This window comes from Erinaceus europaeus, chromosome 5 (assembly GCF_950295315.1).
Source record: "Erinaceus europaeus chromosome 5, mEriEur2.1, whole genome shotgun sequence".
Taxonomy (NCBI): domain Eukaryota; kingdom Metazoa; phylum Chordata; class Mammalia; order Eulipotyphla; family Erinaceidae; genus Erinaceus; species Erinaceus europaeus.
Window position 1 is genome coordinate 10,579,488 of NC_080166.1, and position 26,414 is coordinate 10,605,901.

Genomic DNA, 26,414 nt, shown 5'->3' on the forward strand with positions numbered 1-26,414 from the left:
TCCCATCACTGGGGCTCAGTGCTGGCACTATGAATCCACAACTCCTGGCAGCCAATTCTTCTCCTTCTCCTTCTCTTTCTCCTGTTTCTTCTCCTCCTCCTTCTTTTTCTTCTTCTTCTTTTTATTGGATATCTTCCTTTCTCAATTTCTCTCTTTAAAAGAGAAGATATAGTTTACTACAGGCACTTTATTCCAGAGCAATATAAAGGATATAGTAAGGAGTGAGAAATTTACTTTTGTATTTGAGCTGCTGGTTTATGGCTAGCTATGCTGTCAGTAACTCTATGATTTGTCCAGATCCTTTTAATTTTTTATAAGATTATGATGTATAAGACATATTTAGAAAATGGAATGGAAGCATAAAATTTACATTTAGTAAATTGTTACTAGGAACCAGGCAGTGGTGCCAGTTGAGTGCACAGGTTACCATGTGCAAGGACCCAGGTTCAGGCCCCTGCTTTCCACTTCAGGGGGGGACACATCATGACATCATGAGCGGTGAAGCAGGTCTGCAGGTGTCTTTCTTTCTCTTTTCCTCTTTGTCTCTCCATCACCTCTCAGTTTCTCTCCAGTCACTGAGAAAAAAAACCCAAACGTTCCAGAGCCCCTGTCTTTATTTTTTCCTGACGACAACCCTCTCCTCACACATTCACTCAGGCAATTTTCCCCACTTTGTCCCTGAGGTTACTAGACTTTCCTATCCCTACACCCATAAACACTGTATATAGCCTTCTCTCCTGACTTTGAACTCTTTCAGAAAAGAAGAACCTTATATGTTCCAGACAAGAACAATGAAAATGACTGCTCCTCCTCCTAGCTCCTCTCCTCCCCTATCCTATCCTATCCTATCCTATCCTATCCTATCCTATCCTATCCTATCCTATCCTATCCCATCCCATCCCATCCCATCCCATCCCATCCCATCCCATCCCATCCCATCCCATCCCATCCCATCCCATCCTATCCTATCCTATCCTCTCTCCTCCCTTCCCCTCCTTGTCCTCCTCCTCCTCTTCCTCCCCTTCTTTTTCTTCTTTTCTCTCTCTCCTCTCCCCACCTCTTGCCTCCAGGGTTATTGCTGGGGCTTGGTGCCGGCACTGCGAATCCTGGCAGCCATTTCCCACCCACCCGCATTTTTTTCTTTTCTCTATTTTATTTGACAAGATAGGGAGAAATTGGGAGGGGAGGGGGAGATAGAGAGGAAGACAGAAAGATAGACACCCGCAGCCCTGCTTCACCGCTCATGAACTACTGCAGCTGGGGTGAGGGGGGTTGAGCCCTCGTCCTTGTGCAGGTCCTTGCACTCAGTGCTAGGTGTGCTTAATCGGGTGCACACCCTCCATCCCACCCCGGCTTCTTTTCTAAGTCAGCTCTGGAACCTTTCTTCTAGTACATGCCTGCATTTAATACCAATGTCACTGAATTGTCATTTCTGGAACCCAGATGGGGACCCCTGACAGGGTAATTCCTGCACAACAGAAGCTCGTTTTTCTTTAAGCTACATGTGGTGATATCAATAAATGTCAGGAAATTCAGAGGTGGCAGCTTTGTAAATGAGTTTATATAAACCAACAGCTAAAAATGACCATTGCTGGGGCCAGATGGTGACTCACCCAGTACAGCACACATGTTACTGTGTGGAGACCTGTCTTAAGCCCTCCATCTTTGATACCTGAAGGAAGAAGCTTCACAAGCAGTAGAGTAGTTCTGCAGATGTCTTTCTTTCTCTCTCTCTCTCTCTTCTCCTTCTCTGCCTTTCACCCTCTGCCAAAGAGAGAGACAGAGAAAGGAAGTTAAAAAAGAAAGACAACAAAAGAAATAAAAGAAAAAAAGAGAGACTACAGTCTTGTTGATCATTATTTAATCAATAATAAATAAATAAAAATAGAAAAGAAAAAAGAAAGAGAAACAGGAAAGGCTATGAGAACCATGGAGTTGTGCAGGTGCTGAATCCCAGTGATCACCCTGTTGGCAAAGAAAAAAGTCACAAAGCAGCAATGGTGATCATAGTTAAAACCAAATAGCTAGATTTGGAGCTTCTCTTTGGTGGCTGGGTTCAGAAGTTACCTTAGAGATCATCCTAAGTGTCATCTTCACTAACAAGGAAACTGTGGTATAAACAGACGTGATTTGTTTATTGCTTCCTGCCATGTGCCCACCCCAAGAGAGTGTCAGAATAAAGGCAAATGTTCAGGCTGCATAGATCTTTACCACCTTGACTGTTCACACCAAAATCAATGATTTTGAAACATAAGAGCTGAGCAAAGCGGAGTGTCCTCAGGAGTGAGGACATCTGTGTTCTGAGCCTAGCTCTACTCACAACAAACAAATACTGAAGTTGTCCCACGGTCACTTGATCTTTCTAGGTCTTGCCCCTGACAGGAGGCTGAACTTGATGCTAAGGCCTCTCTTACCTACTGTTCTTTGAGGCCATGTCTGGGTGCTGGAGTCACCTCCAGAGTAAAAACTGAGGCCTAGATTCCCTAGTCTCCAATGTTCCCCTTTGCATTTTCCAGAACAGCGAGATTCTGTTCACACACATGCAGCCCAGAGGCAGAGATCTCTGTCCCACAAGCTTTGAGACTGGAGACAGGGACGGAGGTGGTAAGTCATTAATGGAGTAACTCCCTTCTATTTTGGGGTAAATTGGTCTCAGTCATATCTCCTTTGCCTCGTCTTGAATGACTCTTAACGGAATCATGTTAAGTGAGATAAGCTAAAAAGAGAGTGAAGAATGCTAGATGATCTCACTTAGAGGTAGAACATAAGAAACAAGGAGAGAAAGGGAGACGGCTAGGTGAAACTTGGACAGGTGTGATGTATTGCACTAAAGCAAAGAACTCTGGAGGAGGGTATAAGAAGGATGGAGAGGACGTTTGAGGTTGTGGTGCATGGTGGTGGGTAAGATGAGAAACTGGGTCAGGTGGTGGTGCACCTGGTTAATCACACACATTACAATGCATGAGGAACCGGGTTCAAGCCCCCAGCCTCCACCTGCAGGGGGAAAGCTTCATGAATAGTGAAGCAGTCCTGCAGGTGTCTCTCTGTCACTCTCCCTCTCTCTCCCACTCCCCTCTAAATTTCTCTCGGTCCTATCAAATAAATAAATAAAGTTTAAAACAAGAGAGATTTAACAGAATAAATGAGAAACTATATCCATGGGTCAGTGACTGTACTGTAAACCATTATCCCAGCAATAACATGATTTGAAAAATAAAATATTATCTTGGCAACATATCCCCCCTCAAAAAAAGAAAGAAAGAAAGAAAGAGAGAAAAGTATACACTTAAACATTTGAGATAGACTGCTTCTAGTTCTGAAAACATAGAAGAAGACTGGGGAACGAAGAGGGGGAAATGGGAAAGATAATACACCGTCTCCTCCCTCTGAGCTCAGGCTGCCTCTGTCTTTTAGATGTATGTCAATTTTCGAAGACAAGTATTGACTGAAGCCATCGAGACATACAACCTCACAGAGCTGCAGGCTTTTACAAAATATGTTGTGAGTCTGCGATGCAAGGTAGAGGAGTCAAGGTTCTGGAGTGACTGGAGCCAAGAAAAAACTGGAACGACTGAGGAAGAAGGCAAGTTGACTTGACTCCCCTGACTTCCTCTCCTGCCTGCTCTGGTGTAGGGTGGCCCGTGCATAGGCTCTGTGAGTTTTGTCGGTGACATACTTGAATCCTGCAAAGTCCATGCATTCTCTTTCCCTCCAGACACAGTGTATCCCTCCGAGTCCACAGGTCAAGGTGCCCCTCCTCCTCTGTTGGCTTGGTTAATGTAGCAGCTTTTTGCCCCATATTATATCTTTAATGGTTTTATAAAGCTCTTATACCCTATATGGAATATAGTAGTGTTCAGGAGACTAGAGGTGGCTCAACCAGTAGAGCACAAACTTCTCCAAGTGTAAGGATGCAGATTCAGTCCCTAGGCCACACACACAGGGGGTGTCATGCAGGGTGGGAGCTTCACAAGCAGTGGAGAGTGCTGTGGTGTCTGTCCTCTCTGTCTTTCTCTTTCTACCTTAAAAACAACAATGACAAACAAACAAGAGTCCACTGCAAGCCATAGAACTGACAAGCACAAAGCCCAAACAGATGAGGAAGAAAACTCTGGTAGCAAAAATAAATATATCCTATGTAAGTTAAAGTCATATATTGTAAACCCTAGAGTCATGACTAAAAAATAAATACAGGTGTCATTAATAAAGAAAAAAAGTCACATCTCTAATGTCAATGAGAGAGAAAGAAAAAAAATAAAAGGGATGGAACATTGATGGAGGCATTTCCAAGAGTGAGGTTTGGTAAGTAAGGACAACAATCCTGTGGATGTGACTTCATTCCCAGCTTGATGCTGAACTGACCATGAGCAAGACACCAAAACCCAAAGCCTCAGTTCCCTTACATGTAAGTCTCATTTTTCTGTGATGCAATAGAATTTATAAAGTCAACAGAAGTACATTTTAGAGTTGCTTTGAGATCGTAAGCTTATCCCATTGTGAACTAATGAACTAAATAAAGGCCAGATTTCCTTTTTTTGCTGCTCACCCTCCCAGCAGCCTCACAGACTCAATAGACTCACTTCCATTTGGAGGTTAAGGGGCTGAGTTCCAGGGAAGTTAGTCACTTGCTCTGATTCATTCAACCTGTTACTGTGCTCGGGAGATTAAGAAACTTCCCCTGTACCTGAACCCCATTAGATGGTCAGAAAAAATATTTGCTGAATGCATTAGTTTCTTGTGACCGCTAGAACACTAGTACAAGTTCAGTTACTTAAAGCAACATACATTTATTTTCCTTTATATTTCTGAGTCACAAATCCACAGTCCATTTTAATAAACTATTGCATCCTTTCCTTTCCTTTCCTTTCCTTTCCTTTCCTTTCCTTTCCTTTCCTTTCCTTTCCTTTCCTTTCCTTTCCTTTCCTTTTCTTCTTCATTTATTCTTTTTTTCTGCTCCGAGATTTCACCTGCGTTTCTTGCTTATACAATGTCACCACTCTCAGTGCATTTCTTTCTTTTTTTCAGACAGAGGGTGAAAGAGGAACAAAGGAGAGGTAACACAGCACCACACCACACCACTTATGAAACTTCCTTTGTGCATGGCTCTCCCATGTGGTTAGGTGCTTCAACTGTGTTCTTGCACATGGTGAACTGTGAGCTCTCCTGAGTGAGTTGTCATCTGGTCCCTCACTCCAATATATATATATATATATATATATATATATATATATATATATATATATATATATATATATATATTGCCTCCAAGGTTATTGCTGGGGATCAGTGCCTGCACCATGAATCCACTGCTACTGGAGTCCATTTTTCCCCCTTTTTGTTGCCCTTGTTGTTGTAGCCTTGTTGTGGCTATTATTGTTGTTGATGGTGTTGTTTGTTGTTGGATAGGACAGAGAGAAATGGAAAGAGGAGGGGAAGACAGAGAGGGGGAGAGAAAGATAGACACCTGCAGACCTGCTTCACTGCCTGTGAAGCGACTCCCCTGTAGGTGGGGAGCCGGGGGCTTGAACTGGGATCCTTATACCGCCCGACCCCCCCCCCCACTCCAATATTTTAAAAAGAAGAGAGCTGATAAATGGACAAGAATAATTGACTACTCTAACAGGTCATTACCATTGGGCAATATTTTACTGTGCAATTTATGTGCTTGTTTGATATTTGTAAACTATGATATCTGTACTCCTCAGCTTCCACCATCACATTATCTTTTTCTCCTCCTCTGTGTCGAATCTCTCTTCCAGTTTTTTATACTGACATCTGTGATTTACAGTTAGGTTCAATCAGATAATCCAGGATAATCTCCTCTTTCCAAGATCCTACATTAATCACATATGTAAAGTCCTTTTGTCATATAAAGTGATGCTTAAAAATTCCAAGGATTCAAATTTAGGCTTTGAGGAATTTTTCAATCTAACTCAAGGGATGAATGATTCAGTGGTTACGTGATGTTCACACATCTTCTGTAATATGGGGGATGATTCAGTGGTTACGTGATGTTCACACATCTTCTGTAATATGGGGGGAAACCCACAAAAACATTGGCCTTCCTCATCTCTTTTTTTTTTGAGGTTTTAAAAAATTTATTTATTTATTTATTTAAATATTTCTTATTCCCTTTTGTTGCCCTTGTTGTTTTATTATTGTAGTTATTATTGTTGTTGTTATTGATGTCATTGTTGGCTAGGACAGAGAGAAATGGAGAGAGGAGGGGAAGACAGAGAGGGGGAGAGAAAGGTAGACACCTGCAGACCTGCTTCACCACCTGTGAAGTGACTCCCCTGCAGGTGGGGAGCCGGGGACTCGAACCGGGATCCTTCCGCCAGTCTTTGCACTTTGCACCACCTGTGCTTAACCCACCTGACTCCCTCTTTGAGGTTTTAATCTTATTGTTATGTAAGATAAGTGGGCTTTGAACCATGATTTCCCCCCACACACACACCGTCTTTAACCATGATTTCAAGTCCTTTTAATTCAGTCTCAGAGACCCTTGCACACGGGTCTCTGGTAACTTCTGAGGTCAGCATCTGTGCTCTTTAAGATAGCAATTTATTCATTTGGCTCCTGCTGACTTTCCCACAAGACCAAGTTGGGATTACAGATGTTTGGTACATTCACCCATGTAGTCAAGTATCTGGAAACAGTCTGGCGTCCTGTGAATTAGTAGCTCCCACAGGGTGTGTCTGTGCTTGGTTAAGAATACCCTTTGTGGAGATGGTTACAAAATAGAGATTCCTGCAGCACATGAGGATTGGACTACATAACCTCAGGAAACACTTCTTACCCTAAGATTTCTTTTCTTTGTGACACTCAGGCATGTAGTCTTCTATGGCAAGATCCTACCGTATGGGACAAGGTCATAGGAAATCCCAAATCATAAGACCAGGTGGCTGTGCACCTGGTTAAGCTCACATGCCCAAGGACCCAAGTTCAAGTCCCTGGTCCCCACCTGCAGGGGGAAAGCTTTGCAAGTGGTGAAGTAGGGCTGCAGTTGTCTCTCTCTCTCTCTCTCTCTCTCTCTCACCCCTTCCCTCTCAACTTCTGAATTTCTATATCCATTAAAGAAAATTTAAAAAGTTTTAAAAAATTCCAAATCATTTTGTGGTTAAGTGATCAGAACAGTAGCTTGTATATGAAAAAGGCTATATAAACTTATTTATTTATATTTATTTTTTATTTCTTTTATTGCCACCAGGGTTATTGCTGGGCCTTGGTGCCAGCGCTCCAAATCCACTGCTCCTGGTGGCTTTTTCCTTTTTCCTTATTAGATAGGATAGAGAGAAACTGAGAGAGGATGGGGAGTGAGGGGGAGAGAGAGAGAAAGAGAGAAAGATAGATAACTGCAGACCTGCTTCACTGCTTGTGAAGAAGACACCCTGCAGATGGGCAGCAGGGGCAGGAACCCAGATCCTTTTACTTGGTAATATATGCACTGTGTCATCGCCCAGCCCCTGGGCTATATAAAATAAAAAAACAAAACATCCCTGATTAAAAAAAATTACAAACTGTGTTAAGATATGAACCTATTCTAAATGTTTAATTGTATTTGGGAATATGTCATACTCTACAGACATACTCTGAAAGTGTCTAATGAATACAAATGTAAAACAATTTAACAAATACCAAAAGCACCCTCATTACATAGTAAAATATTGCTGACAGGCAATATAACCGGTTGGGAAATTATCAGTAATCTGCTGTCGCCTGTTGGGTCCTTCTTTTTAAAAGTTAGAGTGAAAAGCATGCACTGCCTCTGAGAAAACTGTCTTTTCCCTTTGTTACACCTTTAACAAACAATATAGGAGAATAAATTCTACTCTGGTCATATATTTTTTTTTTCTGGTATTGCTGGAGCCTCACCCTCCAGGCCAACTCCCACCCCAAGGTCAGTTTTTTCAGATAGACAGAGACAGAAAATTTTCTGTTTCCTTTTTTAATAAAATTGATTTAATAATGACTGACAAGACCATAGGATAAGAGGGGTACAATACCATACAGTTCTCACCACCAGAGCTCCTCATCCCATTCCCTACGTTTGGAGCTCTCCTATTCTTTATCCTTCTGGGAGCATGGTCCCAGGGTCATTGTGGGGTGCAGAAGGTAGAAGGTCTGGCTTCTGTAAATGCTTCCCCGCTGAACATTGGTGTTGACAGCTGAACATTGGTGTTGGCAGGTCTATCCATACTCCCAGCCTGTCTCTCTGTTTCCCTAGTAGGGCAGGGCTCTGGGGAGGTGGGGTTCCAGGACACATTGGTGGCGTTGTCTGCCCAAGAAAGTCGATGGCATCATGGTCCATCTGCAATTTGGTGGGGTTTGCTGGTTTGCTTTTCCTTTGTCCCTTTCAGCTCCTTTTTGCTGGTTTATAGATAAGTTATAATATTCCACTATGGTTCCTCTTTGTCCCCTCCTCTATAGTTTATCTCCTATAGGCCTGGACAGTCTGTTCCCTCTTGGAATCCCCAGGGTTTGAATCAATTTTTTTGTTTGTTTGTTTGCCTTGCTTTGTTTTATTTTGTTTTGTTTTTTGAGAATGTCTGGTTGCTGCCTTCTGGCTGCCATCTTGGCTCTACACCTGGATTTCTGTTTGCTTTTATCAGTCTATGAGAAATATATTACTAAACAGGATTCTTTTTTTTTTTTCATCTTTCCTTCCAGAAAGATCAGTATTAAATTTAGATTAATTTTATGCTCAGCATTAAATGGTCACATGGATGCATTATTTTATTTATTTTCATTTCCTCATTTGTTATTAATAATTTTGTTACCAGATTATAATTTGTAGCTCCACACCACCACCAAACTTCTGTATTCCTGCCCTCCTACCTCCCAAAGATAACCACCATAGTTCTTTTTTATTATTATTTATTTATAAAAAGGAAGCACTGACAAAAACCATAGGATAAGAGGGGTACAACTCCACACAGTTCCCACCACCAGAACTCCATATCCCATCCCCTCCCCTGATAGCTTCCCTATTCTTTATCCTCTGGGAGTATGGACCCAGGGTCATTGTGGGATGCAGAAGGTGGAAGGTCTGGCTTCTGTAATTGCTTCCCCACTGAACATGGGCGCTGGCAGGTCGATCCATACTCCCAGCCTGTCTCTCTCTTTTCCTGTTGGGGTGGGGTTCTGGGGAAGCAGGATATATTGGTGGGGTCATCTGCCCAGGGAAGTCTGGTTGGCATCATGGTAGCATCTGGAACCTGGTGGCTGAAAAAAAGAGTTAATATATAAACCCAAACAAATTGCTGACTAATCATGAAACTAAAGGTTGGAATATTGCAGGTGAAGAGTTGGGAGTCTCCGTTTTGTAGATAGTTAGTAGGCCTATTTTAGTTATATTCCAAAAGGCCCATGACTATGTTAGTTTTTTGTTTGTTTGTTTTGTTTTGTTTTGTTTTTCTGAGCCTGACATCTGATATGCAGTTGGATCTAAGTTATTGTCTGGGGAGATGATGTCATGGCTGGAAAAGGGGTCAGGAAGCAGGACCAGGGAAGAGAATTGCTCCCAAATATGGGGAAGGTGTAAAAATATTGTTGACTGTAAGCCCCAACAATTTGCTCTGGGGCCCATATTCAGCTTAGCGGAGCCTATGTGACCTCTGCATCCCTGTAGATCTGAGCTCACATTCTGTGGTCATGAGTAGGAACGTTCAAGCTGCCCCAATTTCAGGACCCATCTTCCTCACGTAGTAGATAGAGTATGTTGTCCAGCCTCCCTTTGGAGGATGGAACATTCTCTACCGTTGTTGATCCACATTGAGGGAAAGGTCCTATAAGGGCCCACAAAGAGGTCTGTTGTGTTGTTCCTTGTGGGACTATGTGGAAGTTTGGTAGAACTTAGGGAAGCTCCCCTCATCTTCACGGATGGAGGTCTGAAAAGACACCTCTCTTGTTAGTCTCTCTCCATAGAGATGAGCAAAAAGACAAAAGTCTTATCAGACTCAGCTTTCCTCTGTAAGACTCCTGCTTCACAAAGAGCCTACATCCCCCTCTCGTCCTCTGCAGATTAGGACAAATGCCATATGTTCACATACAGCCAAATGGTTACACTCACTCAAAGTTCACACATTCCACTTCACCTTTTGATCACAAAGGAAGAGCTGTGACACACTCATCCTGTCACACACTCCTAACACCAGACAAGTGAAAAGCCCCCCAAGACCTTATTTCCTGTAGCCCTTTTGATGTCTTTAAAGCCTTGTTCTTCCTTCTCTATCTCACCTTACTGGTTCAACCCCTATTCTTCTCTCAAATGCCTTTGGATAATTAAATGCCTGTGTCAGGAGACTAATTGTTTTGATCTTTAGGTATCAACTCTTGTCATACCAGCCCCTGCCATAGGGGCATGCTGACCTTTAAGAAACCTGTGAATTCTGACGTATGTGAAAACTGTTCTTTGTCTAGCCTTTTATATTAACCCAAACCCACCCCCCAATAAATGAGTGTGTTTGTACCAGAATCCTCCCCGAGTTTCTTTCTTTTTGTGCAGTCTCTTGAACTGGTGATGGAAATTCGGTAGTTTACCTTTCTAGCTGAGAACCACCCACTTGAGCTCCAACAGTTCCTCATAGAGATGACCAGTAACAATGGAGAGAGGAATCTATTCGAGGTCTAGGCCCGTCATGTCTGTTTGGGAATCTCAGGACTCCCCGACTAGGGCTCCAGTTGGTGGGGTGGTCTGATAGTGACTAAAGAGTCATCGTTAAAGTATGCCAGTCTCTTGCCCTTATTCAACTTTTGCAGTCCTTACTTTGATAAGGTTAGCTGTGGAGTGAGTGAGAGAAGTGTAATAGGAAGTAGGTGAGGAGGGTATCGAAGTTTAGTAGAAACTATTTCATTGGGCACTTTATGGAATCACCATAGTTCTTATAAGTATTACACAGCAGTTTGGTTGCTTCTGTTTTGTTTGGATTTTTTTTTTAGCAGTTTTATGTAAACCTCTAGATGTCTTTCATCTTTTTATTTTGCTAAGCAGAATCACCTCCAGTTCCAGTGCATGGAGGCATGAGGATCATCCTTATAAAATGTATCAATGTTCAGCACTAAATTCATAGACAGGCCTTATGGAGACTATTTCTATATTCTTTTCTTAAAAATATTTTATTTATTTTATTTTACTTCAGGAGAGAGAGATAGAGAGAAAGATACTGAGAGGAAGGTTAGAGCACTGCTCAACTCTGGCTGATGGTGGTGCTGACGATTGAACCTGGGACCTTGGAGTCTCAGGCAGGACAGTCTTTTGAAGAACCATTATGCTGTCTCCCCATGCTCCCCTATACTCCTTCCTTTCTAATAACTTCTTATATTAGATGACATTGGAAGAATGCGGTCTCAGTCTCATTGTTTGAGAAAGTGGATATAGTATAATCATACGTCACTTACCTGTGTCACTCGCCATCTGCAACTCTAATGTACACAGATCCCAAATCTTAGAGGAGATAAAATGATATATTTTAATCTAGATATGAGTAATGCAGTATATCATGCTGAGACACATCATATTTTTATTTCCTTCTTTAACAATATTTATTTATCTGTTAAAGAGAGAATGAGAGAGAGAGAGCTAGAACATCACTCTGGTACATACACTGCCGGGGATCAAACACAGACCCTCACACTCTCAAGTCTGGTGTGCTGCCTCTGAGCCATGTCTTTGGCAAGTGTACTTTTCTTTTACCAAACATGCAGTGTCCAAAGTTAAGAGAAGTTCTGAATTTGCTTTTACCTTTTGTCAATTCCAAATCCTTTGCCACTATATGAAGCAGCATCTTACTCCTGCTGTCTCTCAAGCAGATACTTCCCAGAAACATATTTCGTCTTTTGTTTTCATATTACTATCATTAAGCTTTTTTAATTTATGATTTCAAAGCAGTTTATAAGACTATAAGATTAAAGGGTTATGGCTTCACACCACTCCCACCACCACAGTTCTATGCCCCACCCCTCCATAACCACCATGGTTTTTATGAAGGTTTTGTGGCAGGTTGGTGGTGGCTTCTCCTTCTCTAGTCTCTCCTCCTCCTCCTCCTCTTCCTCCTCTTCCTCTTCTTTCTTCTTTTCCAGAAACATAGTCTAGTCAGGCAGCCCAGTTGAACTTCACCATCTCCCTTAGTCTGAGCTGAGTTTCGCTCTTGTTCTTTACAGCTCCTTATGGCCTGGATGTGTGGAGAGTCCTGGGACCAGCCGAGGCAGATGGAATAAGAACAGTTCAAGTGTTGTGGAAGGTGGTTATCCTCTCAACTGTTTTTTTGTATATCCCCCCCCCCCCCTGCCCAGCGATAACCATGATAGAGAAAAGAACTAAAGGAAAGAAGCACTGGGACAGAAAGCTTGTGCCGGTTCTCTGGATGCTGAGTGCAGTATTTTCTTCATGAGAGAGAGAGACACCTTCAACTTTGCCTCACCACTCACAGAGCTTTCCCCCTTGCAGGTGGGGAGCAGGGGCTTGAACCCAAGTCCTTGCGTATTATAACATGTATGCTCAACCAGACTTTTCTTTTTTTTTAAATCTTTTTAAATATGTATTTGTTTATTCCCTTTTGTTGCCCTTGTTGTTTTATTGTTGTAGTGATTATTGTTGTTGTTATTGATGTTATCATTGTTGGATAGGACAGAGAGAAATGGAGAGAGGAAGGGAAGACAGAGAGGGGGAGAGAAAGACAGACACCTGCAGACCTGCTTCACCGCCTGTGAAGTGACTCCCCCTGCAGGTGGGGAGCCGGGGGCTCGAACCGGGATCCTTAAGCCAGTTCTTGTGCTTTGTGTCACGGGCGCTTAACCCACTGTGCTACCGCCAGACTCCCTCAACCAGACTTTTCTAAAGAGTTAGAATTGCGAAACACAAAGTAGAATTTGACTGAGTTTGGAGTATTGCACCAAAGTAAAAAATAAACTGGGTGAAGGGTGAGGGTAGATTTTCAGGTCTAGTATAGAGGGAAGGGGTAGGAACATAGACCTTTGGTGGTGGTCATTTATTTTATAGTAATTTAATTTATAGTCTTATAAATCACCATTTAATCTATATGAGAGGGGAAAATAGATTGAATGTCTTGAATTTTTTGATGCATAGACCCTAGTTCTGAGTATATATTCCTTTAAGCACTTAAGGTTTCAAATTGGTGACCTGATTGAATTTTAACAGTGGTGTATATATATGAAAAAATAATTAGATTGGTGGTCAGGCGGTGGCACACCCTGTTAAGCACACACATTACCACGTGGAAGGGCCTGGGTTTGAGTCCCTGGCTCCTCACCTGCAGGGTGGCACATTTCAGGAGTGGTGAAACAGGTCTGCAGGTATCTTTCTCTCTCCATCTCTATCTCCCCATGTCCTATTAATTTCCCTCTGAGTTAGTGACCCTCAGAGGAGAAGCTAGAGAGATAAAAGATAAGGGGACAAATAGTCTGCCACTCTTGGAAGCTTCCAGGTAAGAGCCCAAACCACAACAGACTTGGAAGGGACATGGAGGCAATGTCTCCTAAGTTTAGCTGTGTGGGATGGAGAGAAAGATACAGCCAAGGTGTGTGGGGGGAAGAGGGTGGGAGGGTGGGGGGCTTATACTGGTTTGAACATTCTCTTAATTCAACCTCATAGAACTAGTTCTATGTTTAGGATTGATGTGATCAATCCCCTTTTCTGGGGGTTAATGGTTTTATTCATCTCTGAAAAGTAATTTTCTCTCTGTAGTTCAGCACCTGCTAGTTAATGTTACCTACCACCCACCCCTACCCCTTCGCTATGCTCTATGTCTTCCTTTTCTCTTCTTAACTATAAGCTTTTCTCTGAGTTCAGAAGGCAAAAGGAGCCCCAGTCCTGGAGAAAAACTTTGGCTATACCTTATGGTACTTTCCAGAAAACACTACCCTCAGAAGAACTCAGAACACCACTGAACAGCAGTATAAACTGACTCTAGAAGGCAAGGCCTACTGGGTGTGTGTGGTTGCTTATAATACCCTTGGGAAGTCTCCAGTAGCCAAGCTGAGGATTCCAGCTGTTGAAGAAAAGGGTATGTAGAATGTAAACGTATTGCTTAGAGTTGGTTCTATTTATCTGGCCAAAAAATAGTCCTGCTCCTTTCAGGGGCTGCTGTTTCCCCTGAGTCAAAATGAAAAATATAAAGTGGAGACTTCTTAGGTTATGGTGGGAAGAATAAAATCTTCTGGTAACTGATGAGTCTCTTGAAAGAAAGTTCCTATGGAACCAAGCCTGGGCTGAAAAGCAGACTTCATAAGTCCTATGATTTATGAGTTCTATGTGCAGCTGGTATTTGTTTGGGTGAATGTAAGCTGGGCTGAGCCAATAAAACTGTCAAATTTGTCTCCATGAAACGAAACCTCTTTCTTTTTTAAAAATATTTTTATATCTTTTTATTTAAATATTCTTGGATAGAGAAATTGAGAGGGACGTGGGAGGTAAAGAGGGAGAGGACAGAGAGACATCTGCAGCCCTGCTTCACCACTTGTGAAGCTTTCTCCCTGCAGGTGGGGACCAGGGGGTCAAACCTGGATCCTTGCGCACTGTAAGGTGCACTCAGCCAGGTGCGCCACCACCTGGCCTCCCTTAGTTTTTTATATTTTAAGATTTAAAAAATTATTTATTTATTTATAAAATGGGAATACTGACAAGACCATAGGATAACTGGGGTACTCTTCCCACCACCAGAACTCCATATCCCATCCCCTCCCCTGATAGCTTCCCTATTCTTAATCCCTCTGGGAGTATGGACCCAGGTCATTATGGGATGCAGAAGGTGGAAGGTCTGGCTTCTGTAATTGCTTCCCTGCTGAACATGGGCGTTGGCAGGTTAATCCATACACATGGCCCAAGTTAACTCCATATGGTTCCTCAGCTTGAAGCTGGGCCCCCTACCTGGTGAGCTATCTCCCAAGCCTTCTTTCTTTCTACTGTAGTGCCCGAGATTTGAACCTACAACCTTGAATGTGCATGATACCACTGAACCCCTTGTCTGAACCAGCATCCTGGCAAGATCTTTTTCTAGAGACATATGAAAGAGGGGAGGGATTTAAGAAAAAATGATTAAGTGGCGTGAAGTGCAAGGACCGGCATAAGGATCCCAGTTCGAGCCCCCGGCTCCCCACCTGCAGGGAGGTCGCTTCACTGGCAGTGAAGCAGGTCTGCAGGTGTCTGTCTTTCTCTCCCCCTCTCTGCCTTCCCCTCCTCTCTCCATTTGTCTCTGTCCTATCTAACAATGATGACATCATAATAACTATAACAATAAAAATACCAAGGGCAACAAAAGGGAAAATAAATAAATAAATAAATAAATATTAAAAAAATGATTAAGGAGGTATCTATCTACGTGGCAAAGTGAAGCTTAGAGAAAAGTTACCCAGAGTAGAGTGATAGCCCTGTCATGAGAGGAGGCTGCCATGGAGATCCTGAACTTTGACCGTGATGGTGTGGGCAATGAATGGAGGCCATTGTGGTTAGTTGATGCATCTGGAGGAAGAACTGGCAGGTGTGAAGCGATGCTTTTTTTTTTCTTTTCAGCTTTCCAGTGCATTAAGTTCGTGCAGGCCCGCCTTACTCAGGGTCAACTGGTGGTGGAATGGCAGAGCTCCAAGCCGGAGGTGAACATGTGGGTGCTTGAATGGTTTAAGGATGTGGACTCAGAACCCCCCACTTTGTCCTGGGAGTCTGTATCTCACACCTGGAACTGGACAATTGAGCAAGGTAGCTAGCACAGATCCTGCACGCAGGTGTTTTTTTTTCCCTTTACTGTCTTTTTTTTAAATTTAATAATGATTGACAGATTGTAGGATAAGAAGGGTACAATTCCACACAATTCCGACCACCAGAGTTCCGTATCTCCTCCACTGGAAGTTTTCCTATTCTTTATCCCTCTAGGAGGATGGGCCCAGGATCATCATGGGGTGCAAAAGGTGGAAGGTCTGGCTTTTGTAATTGCTTCCCCACTGAACATGGGCATTGACAGGTAGATCCACACCCCCAGCCTGTTTCTATCTTTCCCTAGGGGGGTAGGGTTTTGCAGAGATGGGGTTCCAGGACAAATTGGTGAGATCATCTGCCCAGGAAATTCATGTTGGCATCATGGTAGCATCTGCAACTTGGTGGCTGAAAAGCATTAAGATATAAAGCAGAATAAATGGTTTCACAACAGGAACCTAATGGTAAGAATATAGCAAATGATATTTGGGGGTCTCTATTTAGAAGAAACTAGGAAGTCTATTTTAGGTATATTTCTAGAGGCCCATGACTTTTCTGAATTTTGCCTGAGCTCAACAGCTGAGAGCAGGTAGGCTAAAGGCATTGCCTGAGGAGATGGTGTCAGAATTAGACATAGGACTAGAAAGCTGGATCAAGGCAGAGAGTAGCTCCCAGGTATGGGAAAAGTATATAAATACCGTTAACTGTAAACCCAATCGATCTGATCTGGGGCCCAGGTCTGTTCATATTCATGACAGGAGCCTGTGTAACCTGCAAGCGGTTTTGTCTGTTTTAAAATCTCTAGCTTTGGCTTCAAAACTGTACACATGCTTAAACACATTTGGCAAGCTGGCACGAGCTATGTGCTTGGCATTTCTCAACATGGCTGGGACAGGAAGTCATGGTGTTCAGCCTGTATCTGGCCTGTTTTCCAAATGAGAAACACCATCAGAGAACGCTTCCCAAATGTCTCTGTCATCCTGTGGGCATATATTGATACAAGGAATAGTTCTCTTTTCAAGAAACTCCCTCCTCTACCTAGAACTCATTAGTCAGTCATTACCCTCCCAACCCATCGTTCCATCAATCCCACCACTTCTGAATAGTAGCATTTGTGGGAGATACTGGGATGCAAGCTGAGGAAATGGAATCTGTACATTCTTAAGGGTAACATGCAGTTGAACAGGAGGACTAAGTTTATTTTTTAGTGCCCCCAAACTCTGTAATGAAATCAGTAATGGAAGTGAGATGGGATCTCTTAGTTCTTTTTTCCTGGATGACTGACATTTTGTTAGAGTGGCGAAGAATTTAGATCTAAGAATTAATTAGAAAATGTTAAGACTAGAATAGACATTAGAAGGCAGGGGGAGATAGTATAATGGTTACGAAAACTCTCATGACTGAGGCTCCAAGGTCCCAGGTTCAATCCCCAGCACCACTATAATCCAGAGCTGAGCAGTGCTCTGGTTAAAAAAAAAAAAAAGACGTTAGAGACCATCCAACCTAACTTTCTTATTTTCCACGTGGCAAAACAAGTGCACAATATGTTCTGCTACCAGTTTTTACAAAAAAATTGGTGGCAAGAAAAATTTAATAAATACAAGATACAGTTACATGGTAGCCATGGGAAATTATATAAACAGATTTTCTTCCATAAATTTTAGGTCATGACTCATTGTCTAGAATGTCTAGCACTGTGTTTTGTTTCTATCACATTGGATTTATGATTCAAAAATTTTCTTCTCTTTTTTCTTTTACAGATCAGTTAGAATCTTTCTGGTGTTATAACATCACTGTGTACCCAGTGTTGCAACACCTAGTGGGCGAGCCCTATTCCATCCAGGCTTATGTCAAAGAAGGTGGTATGTATGGGTGAGGGCCCAGAGCAGAAAGGAAGCAATAGGGGCTTGTCCAGCATCCTGACAAGACTGTGGATGCTTGTAACACACTCCCAGTTGCTTTAAAACTAATAAATCCTGTAGGCTTGACACAGTTGCAGTCAAGTTATAGATTCACTGAATCTCAATTCTAAGGTAGACCTTAGAGATAAGGCCCAAATCCCTCACCACACAAATGGAAAACAGAGACTCAGAGAGTTGAAGTAGCCTGCCTGAAGTCATGAAGCCACTTGGTACAAATAGAACTGCAAGCCAAGAGGCAGTTATTACAAACCTGGGCTCTTTACAGAGTAAACCAAAGGTTGAAGGTGATAAAATATTAATTTCTGAATGTGTTGCCAGGAAACAAAATTAGGGTCTTGTACATGTGTGACATGAATGAACAACCTCCTGGAACACTTTTTATTTTGTACTTAGAGGGAAAGAATGAGAGAAGGAGAGACACCAAAACCCTACTCTACCATCCATAAAGTTCCCTTGGTGTGGTGCACCAAAGCAAAGAATTCTTGGAAGAGAGGGAGATGGAGAATGGGAAGAACTCTCTGGGGGCCCATTATATAGTGAAATTGTATGCATATGTCAATGATTGTGCTGTAAGGCACTAATAAATGCTTTACAATAAAAGAAATGCCCCTCAATAAAAAGAAAGTCCTCTGGTGCTGTACATGGGTGTTTCTATGTGGTGTCAGGGCTGGAACCCAGGGTCTGATCTGCTGAGCCACCTTCCTGGTGCTAAGATACCATTTAAAACCATACGGCAATGAGCAAATGTTTTAGCAGTTTATCTTTATCCATGTTTATCCATGTTTATCTTTATCTTCTGGGCACTTACCATCTTCTAGAATTAGCATTATCACTAGCAAAAAATTAAAATAAAGGTAAAATAATCATTTAAAAGAAAAAAATAGGGGGTTGAGTAGTAGCACCGCTGGTTAACTAATGCACATGGCGCAAAGTGCAAGGTCGGCATAAGGTCCAGCCCCGGCTCCCCACCTACAGGAGGGTCGCTTCACAAGCAGTGAAGCAGGTCTGCAGGCATCTTATCTCCTCTCCCCCTCTCTGTCTTCCCTTCCTCTCTCCATTTCTCTCTGTCCTATCCAACACAATGACATCAATAACAACAACAATAATAATAACCACAATGATAAAACAACAAAGGCAACAAAAGGGGAAACAATGGCTTCCAAGAGCAGTGGATTCACGGCGCAGGCACCGAGCCCTAGCAATAACCCTGGAGGCAAAAAAAAAAAGTAGGTTCTGTGAATCAAAGATGGCCCATAGAGACTTACCCTTTAACTAGTTAATAACAGCTATACTTCTCAGATATGAATGAGAAGGCTGGTGTCAATTTGAAATGAAAGGTCTGTTTAGAAAAAGTACTTTTTTCTCTGGACTTTCATACTGGTTCTCTTTGTGTTTAAGATGGATGACTCCAGAAAATACTTTTCCCAAACCAGCCCATTCGTACCCCCATCTTTTACACATAGCCCTGATCTCAGACTCAGTGTAGGCAGAACCTCTCTTGTGTTGTGGTGGGGGGTGGGGGGGTGGAGGTGGTGTCAGTATTTATTCTTTAGTCCTTGTTTGTACAGCTCCATCAGCGAGTCCTGCGACCAAGGCTGAGAACGTTGGTGTGAAGACAGCCACTATCACATGGAAAGAGATCCCCAAGAGTCAGAGAAGAGGTTTCATCAGAAACTACACCATATTTTACCAAGCTGAAGATGGAAAGGAGTTCTGTGAGTGTGCTTACAGTCCAGTTGAAAGAGAAAAAAGCCCAAACATCAAAGAGATGCAGAGGCTATGTTATGCGGTAATGACAGAACTTGCACAGATCACTTAGCTTCTTCTCCTTCTCCTGCGGTCAGAGATATGGCTGGGCCTTGCTGCCTACAAGGCTCTCTGTAGCCTGCCTGCCTGCCTGCCTGCCTGCCTGCCTGCCTTCCTTCCTTCCTTCCTTCCTTCCTTCCTTCCTTCCTTCTTTTATCCCTTCTTTCTTTCCTTCCTCCCTTCCTTTCTCTTTTCATTCATTTTTTTATTTTACCTTTTCTTTGATAGATGGTGAGAGAAAGAGATAGAGAGGGAGAGGGGAGAGAGGGAGAGGCAGAGACGCCTGCAACACTGTTCTACTGTTTATGAAGCTTGCTCTGGTGCCCTGCATGGTGCTTCCCTGTGCTTCCAGGGACTCCGACTTGAGTCTAAGGACACGGTAGAGCTTGTACTCTGCTAGGCAAGTTCCCAGCAGACCCCTCAATGCACTTTTGCATCTCCTTAACTATGCTGAGTATCTTTTCAGTAGGTATGGATCATTTCTGTATCTTCTCTGGAGAAAGTTTTTTTTTTTTTTTTTCCTAGGGCTGGGTGCCTGCCTGCACGATTGACAGCATGCTCCCAGTAGCCATTTGTTCCCCTTTATCTTTCTTTCTAACACACACACACACACACACACACACACACACACACAGGGGGGAGAGAGAGATGAGGGGAACAACAGCTCCACCACACCCAAAGCTTCCTACCCTGCAGGCTATGGTCTGGGGACTTGAACTCTGGCCCTCAGGCATAGTAACGTTTTTGCTCTACCATGCTGACCACCACTCATCCCTCAGAGAAAAACAATTTTCAGTATCTTTGACCATTTAAAATCAGACTGTCTTTAGGTTGTTGAGTTTTAAGAGTTTATATTCTGGGTTGTCAGAAAAGTCATGACATATTTTCTTCTGTGTTTCTAAGCAAACATGTGCCATGACTTTTCTGGCAGCCTAGATTTCCTCGATACAGGTCTCTTATAAAATGTATGATTTATTGGGACCTGGTGATGGTGCATCTGGCTGAGCGCATATGTTACAATGCACAAGAACCCAGGTTCAAGCCCTCAGTCCCCACCCGCAGGCAGAAAGCTTTGTTGGTGGTGAAGCAAGGCTGCAGGTATCTCTCTGTCTCTCTCTATCTCCCCCTTCCCTCTTGATTTTTGACTGTCTCTATCCAATAAATAAAGATGGTGAAAAATTAAGACAATAAAATATATTATTTGCAAATAATTTCTTGGTTTGTGGATTGTCTTCCCTCTCCCTTAGTCATGCTTTTTGATGCACAAAATTTAATTTTGATGAAATCCAGATCGATCTATTTTCTTTTGTTGCTTGCATATTTGGGATTGAATTTAAGAGAACACGGGGCAGGGAAGGGGGCAGTCAGGTGGTGGTGCACCACCAAGTTAAGCACTCATAGTATAAAGCACAGGAACTCACGCAAGGATCCCATTTTGAACTCCCAGCTCCTCACCTGCAGGGGGATTGCTTCACAAGCAGTGAGGCAGGTCTACAGGTGTCTGTCCTTCTCTCTCCCTGTCTCCTTCTCCCCTCTCAATTTATCTCTGTCCTATTCAATAAAAATGGAGAAAATGGCCACTGGGAGCAATGGATGATGCCAGCACCAAGCCCCAGCGATAACCCTGGAGGCAAGAAAAAAAAAATAAGAGAACACTGTCCAACTCAAAACCTTAAAATTACTCTATTGTCTTCTAAGAGTTTTATAATTTTTAGCCATTATATTTAGGTTTTCGATATATCTTGATAGGTTAATGTTAAGCAGACTTATCAATCGAAATATCAGCTGGCCAAGCTTGGAAGTACAGACTCCAGCACTACTAAAGCCATTTCAGTTGGACTTGGCTCTCCTGTTTGACTTCCCTATCTTTCCTTTAGCCAAAACAGTGAACTCCACCATCCTGCAGTATGACCTGGAATCGCTAACACGAAAGACCTCCTACACTGTTTGGATCATGGCCAGCACCAGTGTTGGGGGTATCAATAGCACCAGCATAAACTTCAAAACATTATCAATTAGTAAGTATTCTCTTCAAGCCCTGGGCACCTTTTCTTGACATCTCCCTCATATCAGTCAGTGATGGCATTTGCCAAAGGGAGGGGAGACCATCGGAGGGTAATGGCTAACTGAGAAGAACCATCCTGCTTGCTGGTTCACTGGTCTTCCTGGAAGACGTGTGAGGACAGGGAAAGTCAACAGGGTGAAAGTAGAATTTGGAGAGACTGGTCATTTTGTTCTTTCCTCATGGGTAGAGATGAGGGGTCAAGTCAACTTCACTATTAGCCCCAAACCAGATCTTGCTTCAAAGGGGAGTTCAAAGTTACTGGTTCTGTTTGTCAGTATCATCATTTGTGCTTTTTTTTTTTTTCCAGTGAAGAAGTATATAACATTTTACTTATCATATTTTTTGTAAAATGGGGCAAGAAAAGTTTAATCAATATAACAGAACTTTAATGTATAATGTTGGTCTATTTTTAAAATTTTATTTATTTATTCATGAAGAAGATAGGCAGAGAGAGAAAGAACCAGACATCACTTTGATACATGTCCTGCCAGGGATTGAACTTGGGACCTCATGCTTGGGAGTCCAGTGCTTTATTCATTGTGCCACCTTCCAGACCACTAATGTTACTTTGTATGAAAGCTATGGGAAAATAATTTGGAGGGGAGGAAGATTGAATGGGGAGAGAGGTGAAGAAGAAAGGAGAATGATTGAAACAGAAAGAATAGTTATTTTTTTCTGAGTCCATGAGTGACAGATAGGAATTTAAGATCATACTAAAACTGTTAGAAGGAATGAAAAACACTTCATACGAAAGATGAAACAGTAGTGTGCCAATGTTTGTGATAAAAGCTGGGAAATAATTTCTGTAGGATATTTTTGAAAACTTCTCTTTGATCACATTTTCAAAATTAAATAACTCTTTATGATTACAGAAAATGTGATATAGAATTTGTTTTTACATAGAAAACATTCTGTTTTATGGACTAATATTGCTGTCTTTGGCATTTTCTTTTTGGATAGTACTCTTTAAATCTTCTAAAATCATGTTTGTTTGTTTTTTAAAACCAAGTCTAGATTGTACCACTTGTTAGAATTTTCTCTGTCGTCTTAGAGGTGCTGCAATCGATGAAGTATTGGATTTTCAACCATGAGGTCCTGAGTTCAGTCCCCAGCAGCACATGTACCAGAGTGATGTCAGGTTCTCTCTCTCTCTCTCTCCTCCTGTCTTTCTCATGAATAAATAAATTCTTAAAAAAAAAGAATTTTCGGGAGTTGGGCGGTGGTGCAGCAGATTAAGCGCATGCGACGCCAAGCAAGGACCAGTTTAAGGATCCCGGGTCAAGCCCCTGGCTCCCCTCCTGCAGGGGAGTCTCTTCACAGGCGGTGAAGCAGGTCTGCAGGTGTCTTTCTCTCCCTCTCTCTGTCTTCCTCTCCTCTCTCCATTTCTCTCTGTCCTATCCAATGAGGACATCAATAACAACAACAATAATAATAAGACAATAAAACAAGGGCAACAAAAGGGAATAAATACATAAATAAATAAATATTTTTTAAAAAAGAATTTTCTCTAAGGGTTAAACTAAAGTCAATAACCTACCTTGTTGTCTAGAGGTTTCTTAGCTGTGTTCTGCAGATTATAAATGTCCCCAGTGTCATCCTATGCTATCTATTCTTTACACAACAGCTAAATTTAAAGGCCTTTGGTTCTTGTTTAAAATACACCAGTGATTTCTGCTGTATTCCAAGTAAAATCCAAATTCTTTCTCAAAGCTTCCAGGAATATTTTCTTTATATTGTTGTTTGGTCTGTTCCTGATTAATATTAGCTCTGCTTTATTTTCTCAAAGTAATTTTCTTTTCCTACCCCAATTAAAGTTGGTAGGTTTCTTCCACCCTATCCATACTATTACTATATTGCATGTTATTATCTTACTGATTTGTTTTTATCTGAAATAGCCTTATATCATTCCACATATGAATGAAACTATCTAAGACTCAAAGCGAGTTTATAGACAACAGTTTGTCCTCAGGAGACCTGGAAATTTTATAATTTTTGCTTATGGCTTTTGGTTTCACTACTCGGTCTTGTGTTTGACAATCCCAAGTGTCAATCCAGAATAGTTACTGAATGAATAAAATTGGAGGATGAATCTGGTGACCACTGAGAATTCTGTGACTGTTACTCAGGTAGAAGAGAACTCGCTAGGTTAGAAGTCAGAATATGGAGCTCAAAGAAAATGAATGAAGTGGAATTGAACTGAAAGAAAGTGAGTAAGGAACAAGATGTTAGAGACCCTGCAAGACAAAGTCAATTTTGCCATGAAAGTCAGGAACTTCAGGAGTCGGGCGATTGCGCAGCAGGTTAAGCGCACGTGGCACAAAGCGCAAGGACAGACGTAAAGATCCCGGTTCGAGCCCCCGGCTCCCCAACTGCAGGGGAGTCACTTCACAGGCAGTGAAGCAGATCTGCAGGTGTCTGTCTTTCTTTCCCCCCCCTGCCTTCCACTCCCCTCTTATTTCTCTCCGTCCTGTTTAACAAAGACGACATCAATAACAACAACAATAATAACTACAACAACAATAAAAAAAAAAAAAGGACGGGAGTCGGGCGGTAGCGCAGTGGGTTAAACGCAGGTAGTGCAAAGTGCAAGAACCAGCATAAGAATCCCAGATGGAGACCGCGGCTCCTCACCTGCAAGGGAGCCGCTTCACAGGTAGTGAAGCAGGTCTGCAGGTGTCTGTCTTTCTCTCCCCCTCTCTGTCTTCCCCTCCTCTCTCCATGTCTCTCTGTCCTATCCAACAACGATGACATCAATAACAACAACAATAGTAACTACAACAATAAAACACCAAAAGCAGCAAAAAGTGACTAAATAAATACATATTTTAAAAAATTAAAAAGAAAACTAAGGGAAAATAAATAAATAAATATAAAAAAGTAAAAAGAAAAGAAAGTGAGGGACTCTGTTTACTGTTTACTGACTTCTGTTCTCCTTTCCCGAAGGTATCCATGAAATCATCCTTATATCTTTTCTGGTTGGAGGAGGTCTTCTTATTCTCATTATCCTGGTGGTGGCATATGGTCTGAGAAAACCCAAGTGAGTTTCCCTTTAATCAATTCCTAGTGGCTTAACATGAGTTTCCAATACTACAGAATTTTTGGAGTACAGCTTCAGACTTCTCATATGTGAGTTTGTCTCAGTACAAACTGTCAGTGTTGTCACACTATCAAAATAAACCCCTTCACTCATCCCTCCCATCCTGCTTCTCCTTTCCCTCAGGTAGTATCTCTCACTTCAGTTCAACTTTTTCAGATTGAGAGACAGAGACGGAAAGGTTACCACAGCACAGTAACTTCCTTCAGCGTGGCGGGAACCTGCTTGAAGCTGCGTGTATGTGACAGAATAAGTGCACGGTCACCTTTTTCTTTTTTTTTTTTTCACAGAATCTAAAAATAATTTTTTGTGTGTTTTGTTTGTTTGTTTACTTTGGCTGTTTATATTCCACATATGAGTGGAACTATCCAAAAATCTAAGAGAGTTTTTAGGCAACAGTTTGTCCTCAGAATCTGCAATAGAAAAGATAGGAAGTGGGGCCAGGTTGTGCAAGGACCCAGGTTCGAGCCCCTGGTCCCCACCTGCAGGGGGGAAAGCTTCACAAGTGGTGAAGCAGGGCTGAAGGTGTCTCTCTGTCTCTCTCCCTCTCTGTCTCCCCCTCCCTCTCAATTCCTGGCTGTCTTTATTCAATAAACAAATAAAGATAATAAAAAATTTTTAAAAAAAGGTAGGAAGCCTCATGAGTGGGAAAGGACACTACCACTCAAGGTGTGTTCATTCATTTATTAATTGAGTATATTTCAATTAGATTGTTTATGTGCCACACCTCGTGGCTTTTCTGACCATGCCCAGGAACTTCCGCTGCCACACCTAATGCTTCTGAAGGCCGGTGGAGAGTCAGCGGATGCTCAGGCTTTCTGTGCTGCAGCTGCCATCTAAGGCTAGAGTCAGGGACCCAGTCCTTTCTCTCAGTGTCTACAGGGAACTTCTGACAGTAGCAAGAGGCCTCAAGGCACTAGATTCTCTCTCAGGCAGAGCAGGGAGCTCTAACCTGTGGGGTGCGATTTGTTCTTTGCTTGCAGTGCTATGCGACAGGACTGGTCTCAGAGGCATTTGTCCCTCTAGACCTGATTACTGTGGGAAAGGCTTCCCAGGCTCTTGTACTCGCTCTCCTCAGTGATCCTCATGCCACCGTAATGGTCACAGACTTCCTCTTGCCTAGACCCTTCTCTCTAAAGTCAGATTGTGATAGGCTTGCTCTGCTAAGCAGCTGTGTTTAGTTAATAGTAAGCTAAAGTCAACCACAGTTCCCAGCAAAAGGCTGGACCTGAGTCATTAGTATTATTTTTTTTTCTTTGTTGCCATCAGGGTTTGCTGGGGCTCTGTGCCTGCAATCCACTGCCCCTAGTGGCCACCTTTTCCCTTTTATTTATTTGTTTTTTCTTTTTACATTAATTGGTAGGACAGAGAGAAATTGAGAGGGAGGGGAAGGAGATATAGAGAGGGAGGAAAAGACACTCTCACACGTGCTTCTCTGCTTGTGAAACATCCCTCCCTGCCTGTAAGGAGTGGCACTTGAACTGGGGTCCTTGCACTTTGTAATGTGTGTGCTTAACCAAGTGCACCACTGCCTGACTACCCTTGTATTTGTGATTAATAGTGGCTTACAAGATTACAGGGTGTAGCTCCACAATGCACTCACCACTAAAGTTCTGGCCAACACAAATTATTGTACATTTTGCTTTGCTAACAAATTCCCAGGTAAGGCTAATGCTGGTTGGGACCACACTTTGACAATCACTGTTATAAAGTGTGGGATAGCTTTAAAAAAAAAAAAACTAGTAAAGCTGGGAAGATAGTGTAATAGTTATGCAAAAAGACTTTCTTGCCTGATGCACCAAAGGTTCCAGTTTCAATCCC

The 26,414-nt window shown here is 42.4% G+C and overlaps 1 protein-coding gene across 1 annotated transcript in view; it reads left to right on the forward strand.

The window, feature by feature from the left end:
- IL31RA (interleukin 31 receptor A) overlaps positions 1–26,414 on the forward strand; it is a 42,738-nt gene that overhangs the window by 10,851 nt on the left and 5,473 nt on the right. Inside the window, exons 7-14 of the mRNA XM_007518909.2 lie at positions 3,415–3,583; positions 12,163–12,242; positions 13,811–14,024; positions 15,530–15,712; positions 17,467–17,568; positions 19,197–19,343; positions 21,312–21,452; positions 24,443–24,536. Of these exons, the coding sequence (XP_007518971.2) occupies positions 3,415–3,583; positions 12,163–12,242; positions 13,811–14,024; positions 15,530–15,712; positions 17,467–17,568; positions 19,197–19,343; positions 21,312–21,452; positions 24,443–24,536 (1,130 nt within the window). The remainder of the gene's footprint in view (positions 1–3,414; positions 3,584–12,162; positions 12,243–13,810; positions 14,025–15,529; positions 15,713–17,466; positions 17,569–19,196; positions 19,344–21,311; positions 21,453–24,442; positions 24,537–26,414) is intronic.